Source organism: Acartia tonsa, chromosome 8 (genome assembly GCF_053477335.1).
Source record: "Acartia tonsa isolate MP-2025a chromosome 8, ASM5347733v1, whole genome shotgun sequence".
Lineage (NCBI taxonomy): Eukaryota > Metazoa > Arthropoda > Copepoda > Calanoida > Acartiidae > Acartia > Acartia tonsa.
The window spans coordinates 49663130-49683164 of record NC_137267.1 but is presented as its reverse complement, the minus strand read 5'-3'; the positions used below and the strand labels follow the sequence as shown (position 1 = coordinate 49683164).

Here is a 20035-nt window from a genome sequence, read left to right as displayed (position 1 = left end):
CCCCTCCTCCCTGGTTTTAATATTTTTAATATTTGTCCCCATCCCAATTCTCATAATAACCCTAAAAGGTCACACCTAGATACTAATGGCCGTTCAACCAATAAAAACTAACAAATTAGCCATCTCTCATTCCTTTATTTCTCTCTCTCTCTCTCTCTCTATCTATCTTTCTCTCTCTCTATCTTTCTCTCTCTCTCTCTCCTTCCCTCTTTCTCTCTCGCTCTCTCTCCTTCCCTCTTTCTTTCTCTCTCTCTATCTATCTATCTCTCTCTCTTTCTCTCTCTCTCTCTCTCTCTCTCTCTCTCTCTCTCTCTCTCTCTCTCTCTCTCTCTCTCTCTCTCTCTCTCTTTCTCTATCTATCTATCTATCTATCTCTCTGTCTCTTTCTCTGCCTCTCTCATTCAAATTGTCATTTTAATGACTTTATACTTAATACTTAGTTAACAAAAGTTTTGATATCATCCAAAAATCAGAAATATTATCATTACATAAAATTTAGGAGTGTTTCTTAACTTATTTTCAAATAAATATACAGTTCTGTAGAATATTTGAAGAATTATATTCTATACACCATTGCTTCCCTTAATCGTTCTTTCTGTTTGCAGTGCTTAAAGCTGTAAGATAAAATTTTCCATGACATAATTTCCCTATATTTAGGCCAGAGAGACATAGTATTTGAATAGAAAAGGCTAGACAAAATATCCGATGACATAATTTCCCCATATTTAATCCAGAGAGACATAGTAGTGACCAAAAGGGCTAGACTAAATATCCCCTGACATAATATCCCTATATTTAGGAGAGAGAGATATAGACAAAATATCCCCTGGTATAATTTCCCTATATTTAGGCCAGAGAGACATAGTAGTGAACAGGATGGCTAAATAAAATATCTCATGCCAAAATTTCCCTATATTTAGGCCAGATAGACATAGTATTTAACAGAGGGGCTGGACAAAATATCTCTTGACATAATTTCCCTATATTTAGGCCAGAGAGACATAGTAGTGAACAGAAGGGCTAGACAATATATCCCATGATATAATTTCCCTATATTTAGGCCAGAGAGACATAGTAGTGAACAGAAGGGCTAGACAAAATATCCCAAGCCGTCAGCAAACTGACAGGTTAGTAAACTTTTTTGACATTATCACTTCAAAACCGATGAATATCTGGTGGATTCGTACCAGTTCTCATACATACTAAATAATCAAATTTTAGCATTGTATTTACCACAAATATTAAAATAAAAAACATAAATTGGTTTTAATATTTTAATTTCTCAATGTAAAATCCGCAGAAACATGTTTATACTACGATGCGATAAATAACTATTCCAGTATGGCTTTGAACCCAATTAAAACCGGTGGATTAGATCTGGTTTTGAGTCATACTGAAAAATCATGAATTGTAACATAATGAAGATATGAAAATAGGGAACTAACTTTTTATAGTACAAATTAGACAATTAAACTCTATCATTTATTCTTGACACATACATGGGTTAGTTAAGGTCCTTAGGATTGGTTCAAGTGCAAAACAGAAACCTGATAATACAAAAAATAATAATAAGTTTTAAAATTGAAATTAAGTAATTTTTCTTTCGAATAACACTGTTACACCTAAAAATATACAACAAAAAAAGAAGATGTAACAATTAATTCAATAATCTTTTATATTCTTTGGTCAGGTTTCTATCCAGGATCATGGCCAAATCTTGATGTTCTCTAATGTGTAGTTCATAATACTACTCCAAAGATGTGAATGCCATTTTATTATAGCAATATTAGTTCAGGCATTGAGCCACGTTTACAAGAGAACAAAAATAATTTTATCTCTATAATTTGTTGCTAATAAACTTTTCTTCTTACTCTACTGAAAATGATTAAAGTCCCTCAACAGATTATGACGTCATACGATAGAATAGCCAATGAGAGGCCATTATACACTGTAATTGACCAATGGTAAAATTTATGCTGGCCTCTCATTGGTTTTTTTTTATCTTATGAAGTCATAATCTGTTAAGGGACTTTAATCATCTTCTACTCTACTATCTATTTTCCAGTACAGCTTCGAAACCGCTGGATTATAACCAGCATAGCATCGTATTATAGACAAATTTCCACCATTATCCGCCTCGTGTCTAACAACACTGGTTTTCATCTTTTTTTATTTTAATATCCGCAGAAAGCTGTCTACGATGTGATAAATAACTATTCTGGTTAAATGTACCAATCATAGAGGTTCGAATCTCATCCTAAACCACACTGTATTTTATTAGTATATATATTGTAAGCCCTGACCATTTTAAAGCCATACAGCTGATATACATAATGTTAAAAATCTTTTTGAAAAGTTATCATGTCACTATTATGTCAGCAATTACCACTTTTTATGAAAGCCACACTGTCGACATGCCTTTCCAAATTTTAAATTAACAGAGCCTGAACATTTTCAACAGGGAGGGCTATCCAATCAAACCAATATGTGTCAATTTAAAAATGAAGTATAATGGATTTAATTTTTAGAAATACCAACAATAATTGTATAAGTATAGACATATATTCCAGATAACTACCTGGATCCATCGTTGGGGACCTTTTGCTTCTGCTAGCAAATTACTTTCTGCTCTTTTGTAGGGACTCGGCTGTGTTAATATTTTTGACTCTATTGGTTGATATTCAAAGACTTAATTTAAAGACAGACAGGGTCCACGGGTTGGGTACATACAGTTATTTAACCACCTTCCCCCTCTATTGGTTTACTTACTTTGATAAATTGAGGTGGATTCTTAAAAAACTTTTGCATCACTAGAATTAGTGAGGCTCGCTAAAAGTATTGTCAAAAATCCTCCAAAATCGCATTAAAAATCTGTAAAAATTAAACAAAATCTTATGTTAATAACCATTTTATGATTTATTTAATTTTTGTAGATTTTTAATGAGATTTTAGAGGATTTTTCACAAAAATTTTAGGGAGCCTAACTAATTTTAGTGAGGCAGTGAGCCAAAAAGTTTTTTAAGAATCCACCTCTGTCCTTTCATCCCTGATTTTATATGAATGACAAGCCCATTTCTCATTTCATTTTGCATTAACTCATCCTTTCATATTTCTGTGGCACAGACTTGGATTAAAGAAAATAATGTAACTGGACAAAGTGTCTCAAAAATTAGCTATGTGACGTCATAAAAATGAGGAAGATAAGAGGAGAAGTGGGGAAAAAATTCCCTAAAAATATATGACGTTAATTGGATGATTTTTGAGACACTTTGTCCAGTTACAAAATGATGGACATATAGATATATTCTAGTTCTAGAGTAGCAGCGCTAACTAAATGAAAAATTTGAAAGTTTGTGGACTACTGATGTCTAAGCTGTTTGAGGGGGGTAAAATGAGGGTTATAAAGATTTTAATCTAATGTATTTTTAAAAAGAATCTTTACAAAAGCGGAGTTTATAAAAAAGAATGCTATGTATTTTTCAGTGTAAAATTAATGGACATATCATTCTTTACTTATATATTTTATCATGAATAACAGGAAATTTTGTAGCTATTTAAAAATTAATCTTTAGTTTTTTGGACGTGTACAATGTATCTTTATATAGAATACGTGGATTTTTTAAAAGGGAAAAATTAGGTTGCAAATATGGACCATATTTATTGGTCAGTTCGTTAATTTCTTAGTAGAGGAGGGAATGGGTCGTTATTTTAGCCAGCTAGGTTACATGAAAATCTGATGCAACATACAAGATATCGAGTATTGTATGTACACTTAGCTTAATACCTAAAATGGTTAATATGTTTTGCAGTCGCTCTTTAGCTTTTTTTGTATTATTTTATGAAAGGGGGATGAGGCCCATACCATTTTGGGCTCTACCTGATATGTATCATTGCGGGACTACCAAGTACCTATTACAACCTAAATCTGACCAAAATAAAAAAACAAACAAATAAAAATCATCCAATTCCCTCTTTTTTCAAATTATTTATATACAAAATTGGGGGGGTTCAGTGCTCGACAAGGAACTTTGAGGGAAATTCCTAAATATTTTGATGTAAAAACAGTAAATGTATAAGTATAGATGTATACTCCAAACAACTAACTGGCCTAAGTGGTGGAGATCCTTTTTGTCTGCTAGCAAATTGCTTTGTTGGGTCTCTGTTGATATTTCTGACGCTATTAGCTGATTTCAGAGACCAAAAACAAAATCGGAACATGGTCCCTGCCCTGTGGGCAGAGTTACATGTAGACCATGCCCCCTCTATTCTTTTACTTGAATGTAAAAACACAATTGCTAGCTTCAAATTCTTTCCTATTTGTCCTATTTTGTAACAAAAATGAGCTTCATGCAATAGTTAATATTTTACCTATACGGATTAAACAAGGATAAAATAGACCAAAGTTTTATAAATATGAAAAACTAGACAAAAATGTTCTATAATGTTTTTATCTGTAACTTAACTTATTTGTAAATTAAAGTCTATTACTTATTGTCTGATCAATACTAGGTAAAACATTACAATTAACAAGGTTGACAACATTGATAAGTAGCGAAGAACAAAAAATTAACTTTTAAATATGACCGATTGAAAGACGGACAAAACAATGAATAGTTTAGATGTGAATATGTCATAGGAATGTTCACAATAAATTTTAGCTGTCTACCTTTAAAAGCACCCGAGAAAATCTCCAATAGTGTTACGGGCTGGTTGACTGACTGACTGAACCGACTGAAGACTGACTGACAAACGGCATTCAAAGAATTTTATAGAGTAGCTTCGGTACTAAAAACCTATATCTACAATAATTTTTAAAAAGACAGTTTGGCAAGAATCTTTTCATATGATATTTGTTCTAAGTTTACATAAATCAGCTTGACTTAATCACATTTTGTTATGGTATATGTAACTACTAGCGGCTACGCCCCTAGAGGCCTCTAGTGGCCCTTTCAATGTTTTTTTAATAATACGATACCTATTTATGTTGCTTTCAAGCTTCTACGATTCCTTGCTATGTTGCGTTGAAGTTGAAGTTGAAAATCGATTTTTTGGTGATTTCCCTTGGGAGGGTGGTGGTACCCTCCCCCAAAATAGTTATAAACCTTCCTGGGACCTATGAGAAGCAACCTGTTAAGGAGAACCCGATCGGTTCAGCGAGATCCTTCGGTACACACAAACAGACAGACAGACAAACATCCTGTTACTTTATTATAAGGATATGTAAAGCAACAATTGTAGATAAGCTTCGCATATAAAACACATGGAGATGCACTCATATAAATACAAACATCATGCTTATCCTAGATGTGCTGAATTTTAATTTCCAAATATGTACGCAGTTTCCTGGTGTTTCCTCATCCTATCTCAAACTTCCAAACTTTCTAAACTTTGAACGTATAAACGTTTTATACATCCAAAACTTTCATTTTCAAAATTTAATTTTTTTTGGAAGTTTGAAGCTTTTTTAGCCAGTTGTAAATATTGAGATATGATGAGGAAACACCGCAAAAACTGCGTACACATTTGGAAATTAAATTTCTGCACATCTTATCCTATGAATGATTGTTTAGTAATCTCAAAATTAGGGATAAGTTTTTTTGGTCGTTTGTATATTATATTAGGTTAGGTTAGGTTATATTCGGTACTTGGTAGCCCCACAGGATTAGCGCACCACAGGTATAGGCCCCGCAGGAGTAAGGCATAAATCTACTCAATTTCCCACCCTTTATTTTCAATTTATTTTTAAAAAAAGGGGGTAGGGATGTTATGAATGCCAAACAGGCCAAAAGGAGGAAAGTACCATGCCCCCCCCCCCACCCCCAAAAAAATAGTTGTAAACCTTTTCAGGACCTATTGTAAGAAGAACCATATCGGTTCAGCGGTTAGCGAGATCCTTCAGTACAGACAGAAAGAGATCCTGTTACTTTCATATAAGGATATTATTTTCCTTTTGACCTAAATATTCTAATGCTGTGTTTATTTTTTGTAGATAAATATCCCTCTATCCCTGGCAGTATAAGGGGGGTAAAATTAAAGTTGTAACATCCCCCTGGCCCAAATATGGATATTCATCCTTTTATAAACTTGTGTTTGTGTGTGTACGTGTGTGTGTGTGTGTGTGTGTGTGTGTTTGTGTGTGTGTGTATGTGTGTGTGTGTTTGTATTACAATTATACCCATTTAAAGGCATTATACATATTTTATAATAGGCATTATGCATGTTATATAAGTGCAGCTTAAACATTCATTACAGTCAGGAAGGAAGGGGACAATAGTCCCCAAAGTTTTATAATAACATTTTTCTATTCGTTGGGTTAAAAACTTTGGGGACTTTTTTAAAAAAAACTTGATTAGTTGGTTCGTTAATTTGAGTGTCCAAACGTTTCAACTACTAATAATAATCTACATAAGTGGTAATTTTGTTTATCATCAATGGGGATGTACAGCAATTTATCGGCCATTGTCTTATCCAGAATTAAGATATACATTTAGAAGTATTATAAAACACTCTTTAATTAATGGATATATTATAACTTGGATCTTACACCAGACTTTCATGTTATCTAATAAAGTAAAACACACAGTTGGCTCCACCCCTTTTAACCCATCCCCATCCCTACTACTGGATGAAAGAACTGACCAATAAAAGTGTTCCATGTTAGAAGCTAAATTGACTTAAATTTTTCCCCTATCATAATATCCGCGTAAATTCTACATCCATTTTTAAGTAGACAGGAAGACTTTTCTTTTTAAAAAGCTTTATCATTATTTCATAGTTCCATTATGTAATTAAGCTTAAGATTATACTTTTTAGTTCTTACAATCGATATTTTATTACTTGGATGTTGAACCTGATTTTCATATATACTAATAAAGTCATGGACGTTGCTGGCTAAAATAACGATACTCCTCTTACACCATCCCCTCCCTTCCTACTGGATGAACGAAGTGATCAATAAATGAAGCCCAATGTTGAAACCTATATTGACTACAAATTTTCCCCTGTAAATATATCCTCGTATATCCGATATTTATATACTGAACAAGGTTACATAATGTTAAAATATACTTTTTAATTTTTACATAAAAATAGCAAAAAACGGGGAACAAATTGCATTGTTTAGAATTACCCATTAAATTGATGAACTGAAAATAGTTGCCGAATGTGTACGCAGTTTCCTGGGTGTTTCCTCAACCTAGCTCAATATTTACTACTAGCTACAAATCTTCAAACTTCCCTTAAAAAAATCAAAATTTGAATGTATAAACGATTTATACATTATACATTATAAATTTGAATTTTTTAAATTTTGATTTTTTTTTTGAAGTTTGAAGCTTTTTTAGCTAGTAGTAAATATTGAGCTAGGATGAGGAAACACTCAGGAAACTGCGTACACATTCGGCAACTATTTTCAGTTCATCATTAAATTAGCATAAATTCCGGTATTTTACACCGTTGTCAGATCAAAATATAAACATGCAAATCGTCAAATCAAAGATCTGAATATTTTATGTTTCATACTTTTGAAGAGAATTTAAAGTTAAGATTAACACTAATGGAACCACTTTCTCATGTTCTCTAAAAAAGTTAAACGTGTAGCTGCCTAAAAAAACGATTCCCCTATTCATCCCATTTTCCCCATCCCCTCCCGTGCTACCTAATAACCTAACTGACCAATAAATGACAGGGAAAATAGCAACACAAATTAACGATAAAATAGCCTCGGACATTATAGCGTCAGGACAAAATATTCTCATTTACTAGAAAAATAGCCTTAACTAATAATACATAAATGGTTTAGAATTTCGTGGATTTACAAAAAGTGTGTGGTAGATTTTTACAATTTTCAATATTGTTTTTTACAATTTGCATCAGGCAACCCTGATGTTGTTTACGTGTTTATGCAGACTAAAAATATTTAGGCCTCAAATTTGCAGTTTAATTTGAAATTACATGCAACCAATTACAATTACATTACTACCATGTAATATAACAACATACACAGACACATACTCAGAAAAAAATCATAATTATTATGAAAAAGGAACAGGATGACGAGTTTTCGAATTCCCGGGCTTACAAAAATGGTATTTATATTTTAATATTCGTGGAAAATTGTTTATAAAACATGCTAAACATAATTTTTTATTATGGTTGTGAACCGATTCTAATTCAGCGGATATTAATTGGTTTCGAAGTCAAAACTTTTTCTGTTTTTGAATAAAATTTAAAGTGATGATCAACTTCCTCCATCCTTTTCTTAAGTGCCCCTAGAGGCTTCTAAGGGTGTAGTCCTTAGTAGTAGGAAAATAAAAGATTTAAGAAATACTAGAGGGGACAATTATTACTCTAGTCCCCACAGTTTTATAATAACGTTTTTCTAATCGTTGGTTTAACACCTTTTGGGGCTTTAGTGAATTTTGATTGGCTGATTCATTCAGTTTAGTGTTCAAACGTTTCAGCCTCTATTTATAATCTACAGCAGGGGATATTTTGTGAATCATAATTGGAGAAATACATCATTTTATCGGCCATTGTCTTATCACTTTAGATCCGATTCCCAAGAATTCCCAATTTTTTTTTGACAATCAGTAAAAATGTCAACGAGCAAGATAAAAAATAAAGATATCTTAGTGTTAACCATTTGTCTTCTCTCCTAAATCCAATAACTGATAAATTTTACACTGTGTTTCGAGTTCCTTATATATAAGTAGCAGGATGTTTGTCTGTTTGTGTGTACCGATATGATTCTCCTTTACAATGTAGCTTCTCATTGGTCCTGGGAAGGTTTATGACTATTTTGAGGAAGGGAAATCAACCCTGAAAAAAAAACAGATTAATTACAAGTTTTGAGGGGGCAAGTTACTCGCCCCCATCCCTTGTTTTAAATTCATTAAGATAAGGGGGGAAGGGTCAAGTGCTTGACAGAAATAATAATTAAATTTTTTTTTTTAGATATGAAAGTGCTGAATACAGCCCTGCTCCGTCAGATCCGTTTAGTAGTTACAGGTAACACTTTACAAAAATAGCTTGAAACCAGCCTGGTATCATATATTATTACTTGGATGCTACACCAGTTTTTCATGTTCTCTAATAAAGTGAAACTTGCAGTGGGCTAAAATAACAATATATCCATCCAACCCCTTTAACCCATCCATTCTCCTCCTACTGGATGAACGATATGGCCATTAAATGAGTTCCATGTTAGCATTGACGAAAATTTTCCCCCGTCATAATATCCACGTATATTCTATATCCATTGTTAGAAGGTTCCCAGACTTATCCGTTTCAGAGATCGTTAGATTCATACAAAACCAACTCTCCACTTGCTATATGCAAGTTTTTAGCCCTTGTAGGGAGTTTTATCACTGCGGAACCATAGCTTTAAAAAGCCCTTCTCGTCTACTGAAAGTTAACTACAAACAAACTCTTTGGGGTTAAACATTAAGCGCTGGAAAGTGTCCTGTGTAACGTCATAAAAATACTTATAAAAAGGAGGGATGAGAGGAGAAGTGGTAACGGAAACCCATAAAAAGGAGATGGACAATCCCTCCTTTTTATAAGTATTTTTATGACGTCATACAGGACACTTTCCAGCGCTTCATGTTTAACCCCAAAGTGTTTGTTTGTAGTTAACTTTCAGTAGACGAGATTAGTATGAAACCACAAGCAGGTTTTAAACTATTTTTAATCTTAAAACTATTATGAGTTTTTAACAAGTTATTTATTTGTAAAGTTATGCAATAACCACTAAATGATATTATGAAACGAGTGACTAAATATATACATTAATTTTAAATTTAATGATTATTTGCAATATAATAAAAGCATGTTTGCGAAACTAAATGCCAAATGATAAGACATCAACATTCAGAGAATTTAAAAGGACCTTCCTTAGATTTTTATGTTCTAAGAAAACAAGAACAAATGAAAAAATAACTTGGACTCATGATGTTATTTTTTTTGATGTCCTAAACATGTTTGCATCTTGAAGTTTTGACTGTTAAATGGCCAAGGCATTCTGCTATTTCCTATTAAGCATAAAGCACCCAACATAGTTTATCGCCTCGTACTATTGACAAATTTCCGTAGATAATAAAATTATAAAATGAAAAATTATTTTTTAACCAGTTTTATTATATCTGAGGGGCAGAATGCACGGGCTAACAAAACTGATTTTAATTTTAATGATTTTCATTTTAATATTCGTAGAAAATTGTCTGTTATATAATGCTGTACATGATTTTTCAGTATAGCTGAGAACTAGTTCTAATCCAGCGGATATTTATCGGACCCGTAGCCATCCTCTGACGGAATAAATTGAAACACAAAAACAAAAATGTACGAGTGTCTTCTAAAAGACGTGGGTGGTTTTAGTATTATCAATAAACATTTTTCAATTCATCATTTATGTCAAAAGCAACATTTTTTTTCTCGTCATAACATCCAGTTAGCTTTATATTTGCATCATCTCAAACTAGGTGCGTGCACAGGCTTCTGACAAGGGGGGTGTTTGGACCACATCACCACCGTACAACATTTAATTTGGGAGGGGGGGGGGGGGGGTGATTTAAACTTTTTTGGCGTTATTAGGGATAGTTATTAAGAAATATTGTATAAATAAAATGAGAGTATTTATAGGTTTTTGATGTGGATTAAACCCTCCCCCCTTTCAGTGTGCCCCAATTAGGAAAAATCCTAGAAGCTAGGGGCGATGTCATTGATTTTAAAAAGGGAATAATAGTTAACTATCGCATTGTATTACAGAAAGCTTTCCGTCGTGACTCGTTATTAAAATGAAAAATTACAAGATTAAAACTGCATATGATTTTATCATTTTTATTTTATTATTCGTAGAAAATTGCAAGTAATTTGATGCTATACATGATTTTTTAGTATTGCTGAAAGCCGGTTCTAATCCACAGGATATTTATCAGTTTCAAAACCCTACTCTTCATTCTTGAATTCGTCTTTCAAATGTGCAATAATAACAAGGTTTCTATTTAAATTTGCAATGAAAAAATTTTGATTCTTGTTTTGAGAAATGTATTTACAGGTCATGGAGGGAGGGGCCATTGGGCTACTTATTACAATAGTCACCAAAGTATTATATTAACGTTTTCCCATTCGTTGGCTGAACAAACAATCTTGGGAACTTTTATTGAATTTTGATTGGTTGGTTTATAAAATTGAGTGTTGAAACCTTTCAACCACTAATTTTAATCTACAGAAGGGGTAATTTTTTGTATCTTCATTGGGGATGCAAATAAATTTATCGGCAATTGTCTTATCCCTTTAGATCCCTGATAAGAGGTATTACTTGTCCTATTGACAAGTTAAGTTTTGATATGCAATCAAGATATTCAATGGCAAATTATTCATTCTAATGAAATATCTAAAATTGTGATATTCAATAAGGTTGAAAACCTCCATGATTGACAAAGTTAGTTACAGATAAAATATTTTAGTCATATTTTTATAATTTCATTATTTGATATGCTTAATAGCTGATACAGTCAGACTGACGGACTAAGTAAGTTAAAGATTAAATGCCCATGTGCTAAAAAACACTTTTCTCGTATTGAAATCCAATGTAGCCCTGTGGGACTGTTTCATCCCTAACTTAACCTTGAATAAGCAAATTAGAATATGTTCATTACGCCTGCCATGAATTTTAACCCTGTAGGGTTTGTACACTACATACAGTACCAAATATAACCTAACCTAACAAAATACTTTCTCATGGATTTTTCAAATTTATTTCAATTCTATTCACTTTAATTAAGAGAAGTAACTTACTAAGTGTCTCAAAAATCAGCTATGTGACGTCATGAAAATGAGGAAATATCCATTTCTTTCTAGGGGTTATCTTTCCCACTTCTCCTCTCATCTCCCTCATTTGTATGACGTCACATGACTGATTTTTGAGACATTTTGTAAAGTTACTAAAAGGAACCAAAGTTTTATAGAAGGGGATATAAATATGTGGTAAAAATCTAACAATAAAAAAGTAAAAAAATTTAGTAATTTTTATTTCTTACTTTTTTAACAAAATTATTTTTCTGAGCATTAAAATTAACCTTTTACGTACTTTTTATCAGTCCATCTTTCTTTCAAGTTTTGTCTTTTAATTGAAAAGTAATTAGGCAAGTCTATGGGAAGAATTTATTAGGTAGATTCATCCTTAGTTCAGGGGGTACAAGGATAGTACAGTAGAAAATAAATTAACCGGTTCCTTTCCACCGAATTCGAATAAATACGAGAAAAAAATATTCTCCTGAGTCCTCCCCCTTTTTAAAAAATAAATTTTAAATTTAAGGGGGGACAGTTATCAGTGCTCTACCTACAGGGTACTATGTGTGAATCCACCTATAATTCTACCTTTGTAACCGAAACAGCTTATAGGACCAATAAAAAATGACGTCATACATTACAAATGACCAATGATAAGCAGTGTAATACGAATAGTAGGCCAGTATGACGTCATTTTTATAGGCACTATAAAAAAACTTTTCTGTAACATGTTTGAATGCAGTAGTATGAAACTAAGTGAAAATGTGTAGATTGTTAACAAAATTAATCCCTGAAAATTTCAGCTCTCTATCTTTTAAAGGAGCCGAGAAAATCACGTTTCCCCCTTTCTGTCTCAGACGGACGGACGGACGGACATTTCGAATTATAGAGTAGCTTCGCTACTAAAAAATATACATACAATACGTCTGAAGCAAATGATATAAACAACTAAAATTGACGGATTTTTCTTTGTTTTTTAGGGAATTTTATTACTGATTAGATTATGGAAAGAAAACGAAGTAGCGGGTTTCATCGTATTTTCACATTAGTTTTTCTCCTAGTTCTAGCCACTGCGGGGTACTGAATACTAATTAACATTTACCTAACCTAACCTTACATGAAATAACCTAGAAACATTTACTGTAAAAATACGACGAAAACCACCCGCTACTTCGTTTTCCATGATCCTACTGATCCAGTCATAGTTTTATACTTTTTTAAGCAGTGAAATTACCACACATATATTATTTTACACTTAAAACTATAAACAAATCAATAATTTTTTTGTAGAACAAGTGTAGAACCAGCTGAGAGGCGGCGTGTCCGAGCTCGAGTAAGGTAACAACTTTATTTTAAACTAGCGGCTACGCCTCAGATATCCTATTAGTTTTATGTAAGGATTACTCTATAGGTTTGCTTGTATGATATTCCGTTACTAAAATAGTGAAACTAAAATCTTTGAGTCTACTAGATGTCAGTTTCATTAGTATAGTCTACTAAAACAGGCTCTACCATTAGAAGGGACATTGTCTACACCCCCCCCCCCCATCCTCCTCGTCTGTTTCTTTTTGTTTCTACTCCCCATTATTCTTGAATTGAAGTTGAACTCAAAAATCATTTGTTTTATCTGGATTGACATAGATCAAAACACTTTGTATGAAAGTAAAATATAAATATTTATTTTAGGTCAAGCACTTACACCGACCAATACAGTAGCCCCGACCCCTCCTCCGCTCTGTACACTGATGCAGCTGCGCCACCGTACACACAGGACACAGCTGCGCTACCGTACACACAACAGGAAACAGTGCCGTACCACGAGCTGGGAGGCTCGGCCCGCCAGCAGTACGCAGAATCAGTGGCCGACAGTCCGGTGTACGGCACCCGTAGCCGCAGCAGTTACAGTAGTAGTAGTAGTGAACAGTTGCCGCTAGCGCCGCTGCCAACCGCAAATGCGGGCGTGCCGTATTATGAGCGCGGCGCCAGCCAAAGACAACGTGTTAGTGATGAACAATTTAAAATTATTCAAAGAAAATTTGAGACTTCTGGTGAAATAGATACTGATAACTATGATAATAATAATGATGAGACTGTACGTAATTTTATCGACACAGGTGACAGCAGCTTTACAAATTATGACCGCAATCCTTCCGCGGCGGGTTATGACCGCGGATCTGACGAAAGTTCGCGCTACGACGCGTCCGACAGACGTGACATTGTTGTACAAACGCCGCGGTCGCTGCGCACCCGTGTCCGCGACAGCAATCTTATCCGCCGGCGGATAGACACGGCTGACGTGGACAATGCGCCGTCTCAGTCGCTCGAGGTGGTGGATTCGGTGGCGGCGAGAACGGCGGTAACGCGGCGGACTCTGCACCGCTCACGGTCTAGCTACAATGATAGAAGTTCTGAAAGGCAGGGTTTTAGTTATTTAACAAAAAACTTAAATCTCTAAATAAAAATTAAAATAAAATGAAATTCATATTGCAATCATTCATTGAGACATAAATTTCGTACCTGTAATATAAAGTGGTAAGGTTTTTTTTGTAAGAAGCATAAAATATCAATAACTACTGATCCGATAAGGTTCTCGATTTTAGGTAAGCTTTACATAGGTCCTGTGAAACAAAAATTTACCCCTGCCAACAGATTTCGTTGGGGTAATTACCCCCCCCCCCAAGCAAATTTTACTCCCTGGGTAAAAAATTTTGTTTGTGGGGGGGATGAAAAAATTTGCGGCGCGCTTCGCGCGCCATTTTACCCCCCACAAAAACGAATTACCCCCCCCCCAAAAAAAAAAAGCTTGGACTCTCCTGGCGTATCCTATGATACCCAACCTAACCAAAGTAAAAAATGATATTTTACCTAAACTAATTAAAACTAAACCCCGTTACAGAGGATATACAGCCTCAAGTTACAATGATATTCCAGAGTCTACTGAAAATTCAAGGTATTAATTTGTCCAGGGTTCTAAAGGGATAAGACAATGGCCGATAATTTGATGTACATCCCCAATAACAATACACAAAATTATCCCTTCTGAAGATCACGAAATTCATTCAGTCCCACAAGTTGTTAAGCCAATGATAAGAAATCGTTATTTCAAAACTTCGATCTAAAGCAGGGATCTAAAGGGGTAAAACAATGGCCAAAAAAGATGAACGGCACAGATGATGATACACAAAATTGCCCCTTCATTAGATCAAAGTTAGGTTAAAACATTTGAACAATATAGTTAATGATTCAACCAATCAAAATTCACAAAAGTCCCCAAAGTTGTTAAGCCAACGAATTAGAAATGTTATTAGAAAACTTTGGGAACTAGTGTCCCCTCTCTCTCTTTTATATATTCTTTTAAAAGGTATCATATTAATTTGAATGACTTCTGTTTAACAAATATTTTAAATAAAAAGAATCTCTTTCTTCAGGTATTCCAGCATAAACCATGACAGAACTCGGGAGGGACGAGTAACTACCCGCGGCAGAACAAGGTCCAGGTCTGATCTTCCAGGTACAATCTCTTGGAATTTTATTTTCCATTATGGCTTCGAACCCCATTAATATCCGCTAGATAAAAAGTATTAGAAAATTTTTCACGAATATTAAAATAAAAATCTTGTTTTTAATCTTTTCCTTTTGGTATCCGCGGAAAGCTGTCTATGATACGATGAGATAAATAATTATGCAATAATATTATATTCTACATAGGTCTCTATAGACAGCTACAGTTTTAGAATTATTGTTTTAATAGATATTTGTTGTAGGGGCTAGAAGCCAGGAGATAATTTCCAGAGGAAGCAATGAAATAACAGAGGCTCCAGTAAGCAGAACTTCTTCAGAATCTAGATTTGTAAGTCTTATTGTCGGATAGATTTAGAGATTTAGTTTTGTTTATTTTCAGAGAGCTTCGTCTGCTATAAGTGTAACAAACTTAGCGGCATTTTACGCGACTAGAAGTTGTAAAAACTAAGCAAAATATGTAAAGTTGCGTTTGTTCTAGTACCCAAGACAACAAAAAGAATGAAATGAAATTGTTTATTATCATTGGGGACGTACATAAATTTTTCGGCAATTGTCTTATCCTTTTAGATCCCTGAAATTTTTGGGCTGATAAATTATTATATATAGTCATCATGTTAGGCATGCATTTTCTCACTTTTAACTTTTTTATTGTGCAAGAAAATAATGAAAATTAAAAATGCACTTTCAAAACAACAAAAAAATGTTATATAAGTTTTGAAATCGAACTACAGAACATCAATGTGTTTTATATGCCTGTTTTTTCTTAAAGAATAAATAAACATTTTTACGGTTTAATGTTTAGTCAGATGTGGATTGCTTAGTGGGGCAAAATTGTTTTCGTAAAAAATTCTCTAAAATCACATAAAAAATCTACAAAAGTTAAATAAAATCGTATGTTCATAACCCTTCTATAATTATGTTTATTTTTTGTAGATTTTTAATGTGATTTTGGTGGATTTATCACGAAAACAATTTTGCCCCACAAAGCGATTAGTGGGGCAAACTTTTTTTTAAGAATCCACCTCCGTTGTTTACTTTCATTGGCAAATTAAAATGGATTTATTATTACTTGGATCTTACACCAGATTATCATGTACTCTGATAACGTGAAACTTGTAGCCAGCTAGAATAACAATCCCCATTCCACACCCTTTACTCCATACCCTTACCCTCATTCTGGATGAACGAACGGGCCAATTAATGATGTCTATATTAGCAACCTCAATTGACGACAAACTTTCCCATTTCCATATATTTTTCAAATGTCCTAATTTTCTGAAGTATTATATCAAACAAAAAACTGAGTTTCAGCCCCTTCATTTTATAGAATCTCAAATACTTCATAGAATTTAGAAATTATAAACTCACTGATAAACACATTTTAACTAATTAAAATGCAAGAGAGAGAGAGAGAGAGAGAGAGAGAGAGTTTGTTAATTAAATAACTGATTTCAAGATAACCTTTATGCAAAACATCTTTTTTTTGTGAGAATATTTTCAAATTATGGAATTAGAAAATATGTACATTAAAACTTCTTTACAAGGAGGAAAATATCAGAGAAGCGTTGGTCAATAAATCAATTAAAAACTAATTAAAAATTACTATAAAGCATATACACTTTCAAGCTACTATTATTTTAATGACTGGTTTGAAACATTACATCATTTTAATGTCGTTTGCACTAAATTTATCTTATAACTACAATAATTAGTTTCGATACAAGCAAAGAATTTAGTTAAATTTAATTACCACTGAATATCTGCTTTGTAACTCACTTTGTCCATTTGTCAATCCATGTTTTTTTTAGTTCTTCACTTTTCATGGATGTTGTCCTCTTTGTTTAAAATGTTTATCAAAACCCACTTGCCAACAAACTTTTGTACAAAAATGTTAGAGTAGCTTTGCAAGTGTCTCAAAAATCAGCTAACTGACGTCATAAAAATGGGGGAAATGAGATGAGAGGAGAAGTGGGAAAGAAAACCCCTAAAAAAGGGATGGATAATCCCTCATTTTTATGACGTAACATGGCTGATTTTTGAGACACTTTGTCCCGCTACAAGATCTTATCTTAATTAATTCTGTATGTTATTGCTATTTAGTTTTCTAGATTTTTAAAACAGGTGTTTGTAAATATTTTTCATTACCTATTTACTAGTTTTATTTTTAGTTTGTAATTAACTTTTTACTACTAGTGAGTGTTTTAAGTTTTAATTTTAAGTTATTTTAGCGAAGGGTATCCTCACCCTCCCAAAAAATAACCTCCACCCGAAACAAATATTTGTTTTACTTTTTCTTTTTATAACTCAAACTGGAAATCGGGTGGGGTTCGACTTTCCTCCTCCCACCTTAAGTGCCCATAGAGGCTTCTATGGGGATGTAACCACTAGGTATCTTTATAAGTTTAACAAAGAAAAGGAAAAATCAAAAATTCTTTTGCTAAATTTTTTATAAAATCTAAGTGTTCATGACATTTTGACGTAGTAGTAAAGTATAGAAATTATGCAGCGCAATAGATTTATTTACTTAGATCTTACACCAGATTATCATGTACAGTAATAAAGTGAAACTTGAAGCTGGCTAAATAAAGATACCTTATTACCCCATCTCCTCCCCTCCTACTGGATGAACGAACTGACTATTAAATGATGTCCATGTTAGCAACCTAATTTGACGACAATTTTCCCCCTGTCATAATATCCATGTATATTCTATATTAATTTGCACTGCATAATTTTCTAATTACATGTTTCCTTGAACCTTGTAAAGTAATGTATCAATTATTTGTTCTTTCACACAAATTGCTGGTTGAGCATTTCTGACCCCCCCTCCCCCCCTTTTTCTAAAATAAATTAATAATAGTGAAGTTGTTTTTATTTGCCTTACCCCTGCGGGAGTGCTGCCGGGGCCAAACAGTACCCAATATAACCTAACCTAACCTGAACTAAAGTAATAAAAAGTAACACACCCCCTTATTATTAATTTATTTGAAATATATGGGAGGGAGCTATCAGTGCTCAACAACGTACTTTTCGTGAAAGCACCCAATTATTATTCAAATTCAAACTTCACTTTTAATTGGTTAAATTGAATCTCAGGGGTTTTTTTGGGCCAGGGACAAGCAACTTGGAAATAGGAATTTTGAATAAATGCCTGCTCACTTGCGAATTGCTGAATTTTAGGCGGCTGCCTCGGAATATTTTCTAAAAAGTCCTAGGTTAAAAACTGCATGTAAAGAATCTTTTTCTTGTAGCATTGGTCATTGGAGAATCATGTAAAGAAGAACCATATCGGTTCAGCGGATGCCGAGATCCTTTGGTAAAGACTTTATATATTAGGATATAGTGCATCTGAATAAAATTTGGATGTCGAATCTTTATAACTGTCCTTATTCATGATTTCATATATTCAATTTTGCAGTGTTCAACTCCGCCCCCTTTTTTCATTTCCAGGCCCTCCCCCTGGAGTTTTTTCTAATAAACCCCTTTATCATTGCTCAGTATGAGGGTGCAAACTAACATGTCAGAAGATCAACTGAAAATTAAATACCCATTTTTTTCATAATTTCCAAAGTTGTACGACAGATAATCCAACTATTGCAAAAGCTATTTTTAGCTACTTCGGTCAAAGGGATAAGCGATATGATGTATAAACGATTGTTACATTATACATTCAAAATTTTAATTTTTCCAATTTAGATTTTTTTGAAGTTTGAAGCTTTTTTAGCTAGTAGTAAATATTGATATAGGATGAGGGTAATACGTACACAATCGGAAACTAAAATTCAGTTGACCTGTCAGAAAGGGTCGGTCTACAAAACAACAAAGAAATGACAATTATGCCAAAAAGTTTAGAGAAAAAAACTGACCTTTATTTTTTTAAAGTTAAATTTTATGAAGAAGTTATGGAAATAAATTTACCTAAGGAAGGGAAAGATTATTGAACTGTAAATTTTATTGGCCCCTAATTCTGCAGGACCAATGCCTACGGTGCCCTAACCTTGCGGGGCTACTTAGTAGCCAATGTGATTTAACCTTACCTGACCAAAAGTAATAATCAACCAAACCAAAAAAAAAACATCATCCTTATTTTATTTTATTTAAAGATAAGGGGAGTTGGGTTATGCGTGCTCTTCAAGGCTCTTTGAGGGTTAACACCTTGAATTGATTTATATACTTTTTTATTGCAGTATAGAAAAATCATTTTGTAATAAGGAATATAAAGGGATAAGACAATGGCCGAAATGCTGATGTATTTCCCCAATTCATGATACACAAAATTACCCCTTCTGTAGATTACAATTAGTGGTTGAATCGTTTAGACGCTCAACTTCACTAAAATTCACTGAAAGTGTTCAAAGTTGTTGGGCAAGTGGAAAATAAAACGTTATTTTAAAAACTTTGGGAACTAGTGGGATAAACAGGCAAATGTCCCCTCCCTCTCTAGGTTGTAAATTAGAGGGACTGCACATGCAAAGCTTCTAGCTGTGCAATAATTAGACATAGAACTAGTCCTAGAGACATGTAGTACTAATAATTTACAGTCAAATATTCCCTTCCTCCGGAGCTTAAGTGAATTGTATTAAACTAGCGGCTTTGCCCCTAGCATATTGGATCTTTGAATTGAATGATATAAGGCATAAAATTGCATAAAACCATAATTAAAATTTAAAACTGAAATAGCATAAAACCATCCCGTAACCTTTGTAAAGCTTCCTGTAAA

At 33.5% G+C, this 20035-nt stretch overlaps 1 protein-coding gene across 1 annotated transcript in view; it reads left to right on the top strand.

Annotated features, from left to right (window-relative positions):
* Positions 1 to 20035, top strand: part of LOC145327195 (uncharacterized) — a 146035-nt gene that overhangs the window by 21643 nt on the left and 104357 nt on the right. Inside the window, exons 4-10 of the mRNA XM_080170772.1 lie at positions 1061 to 1127; positions 8956 to 9009; positions 13084 to 13131; positions 13480 to 14208; positions 14690 to 14743; positions 15222 to 15304; positions 15558 to 15643. Coding sequence (XP_080026898.1) covers positions 1061 to 1127; positions 8956 to 9009; positions 13084 to 13131; positions 13480 to 14208; positions 14690 to 14743; positions 15222 to 15304; positions 15558 to 15643 — 1121 coding nt within the window. The remainder of the gene's footprint in view (positions 1 to 1060; positions 1128 to 8955; positions 9010 to 13083; positions 13132 to 13479; positions 14209 to 14689; positions 14744 to 15221; positions 15305 to 15557; positions 15644 to 20035) is intronic.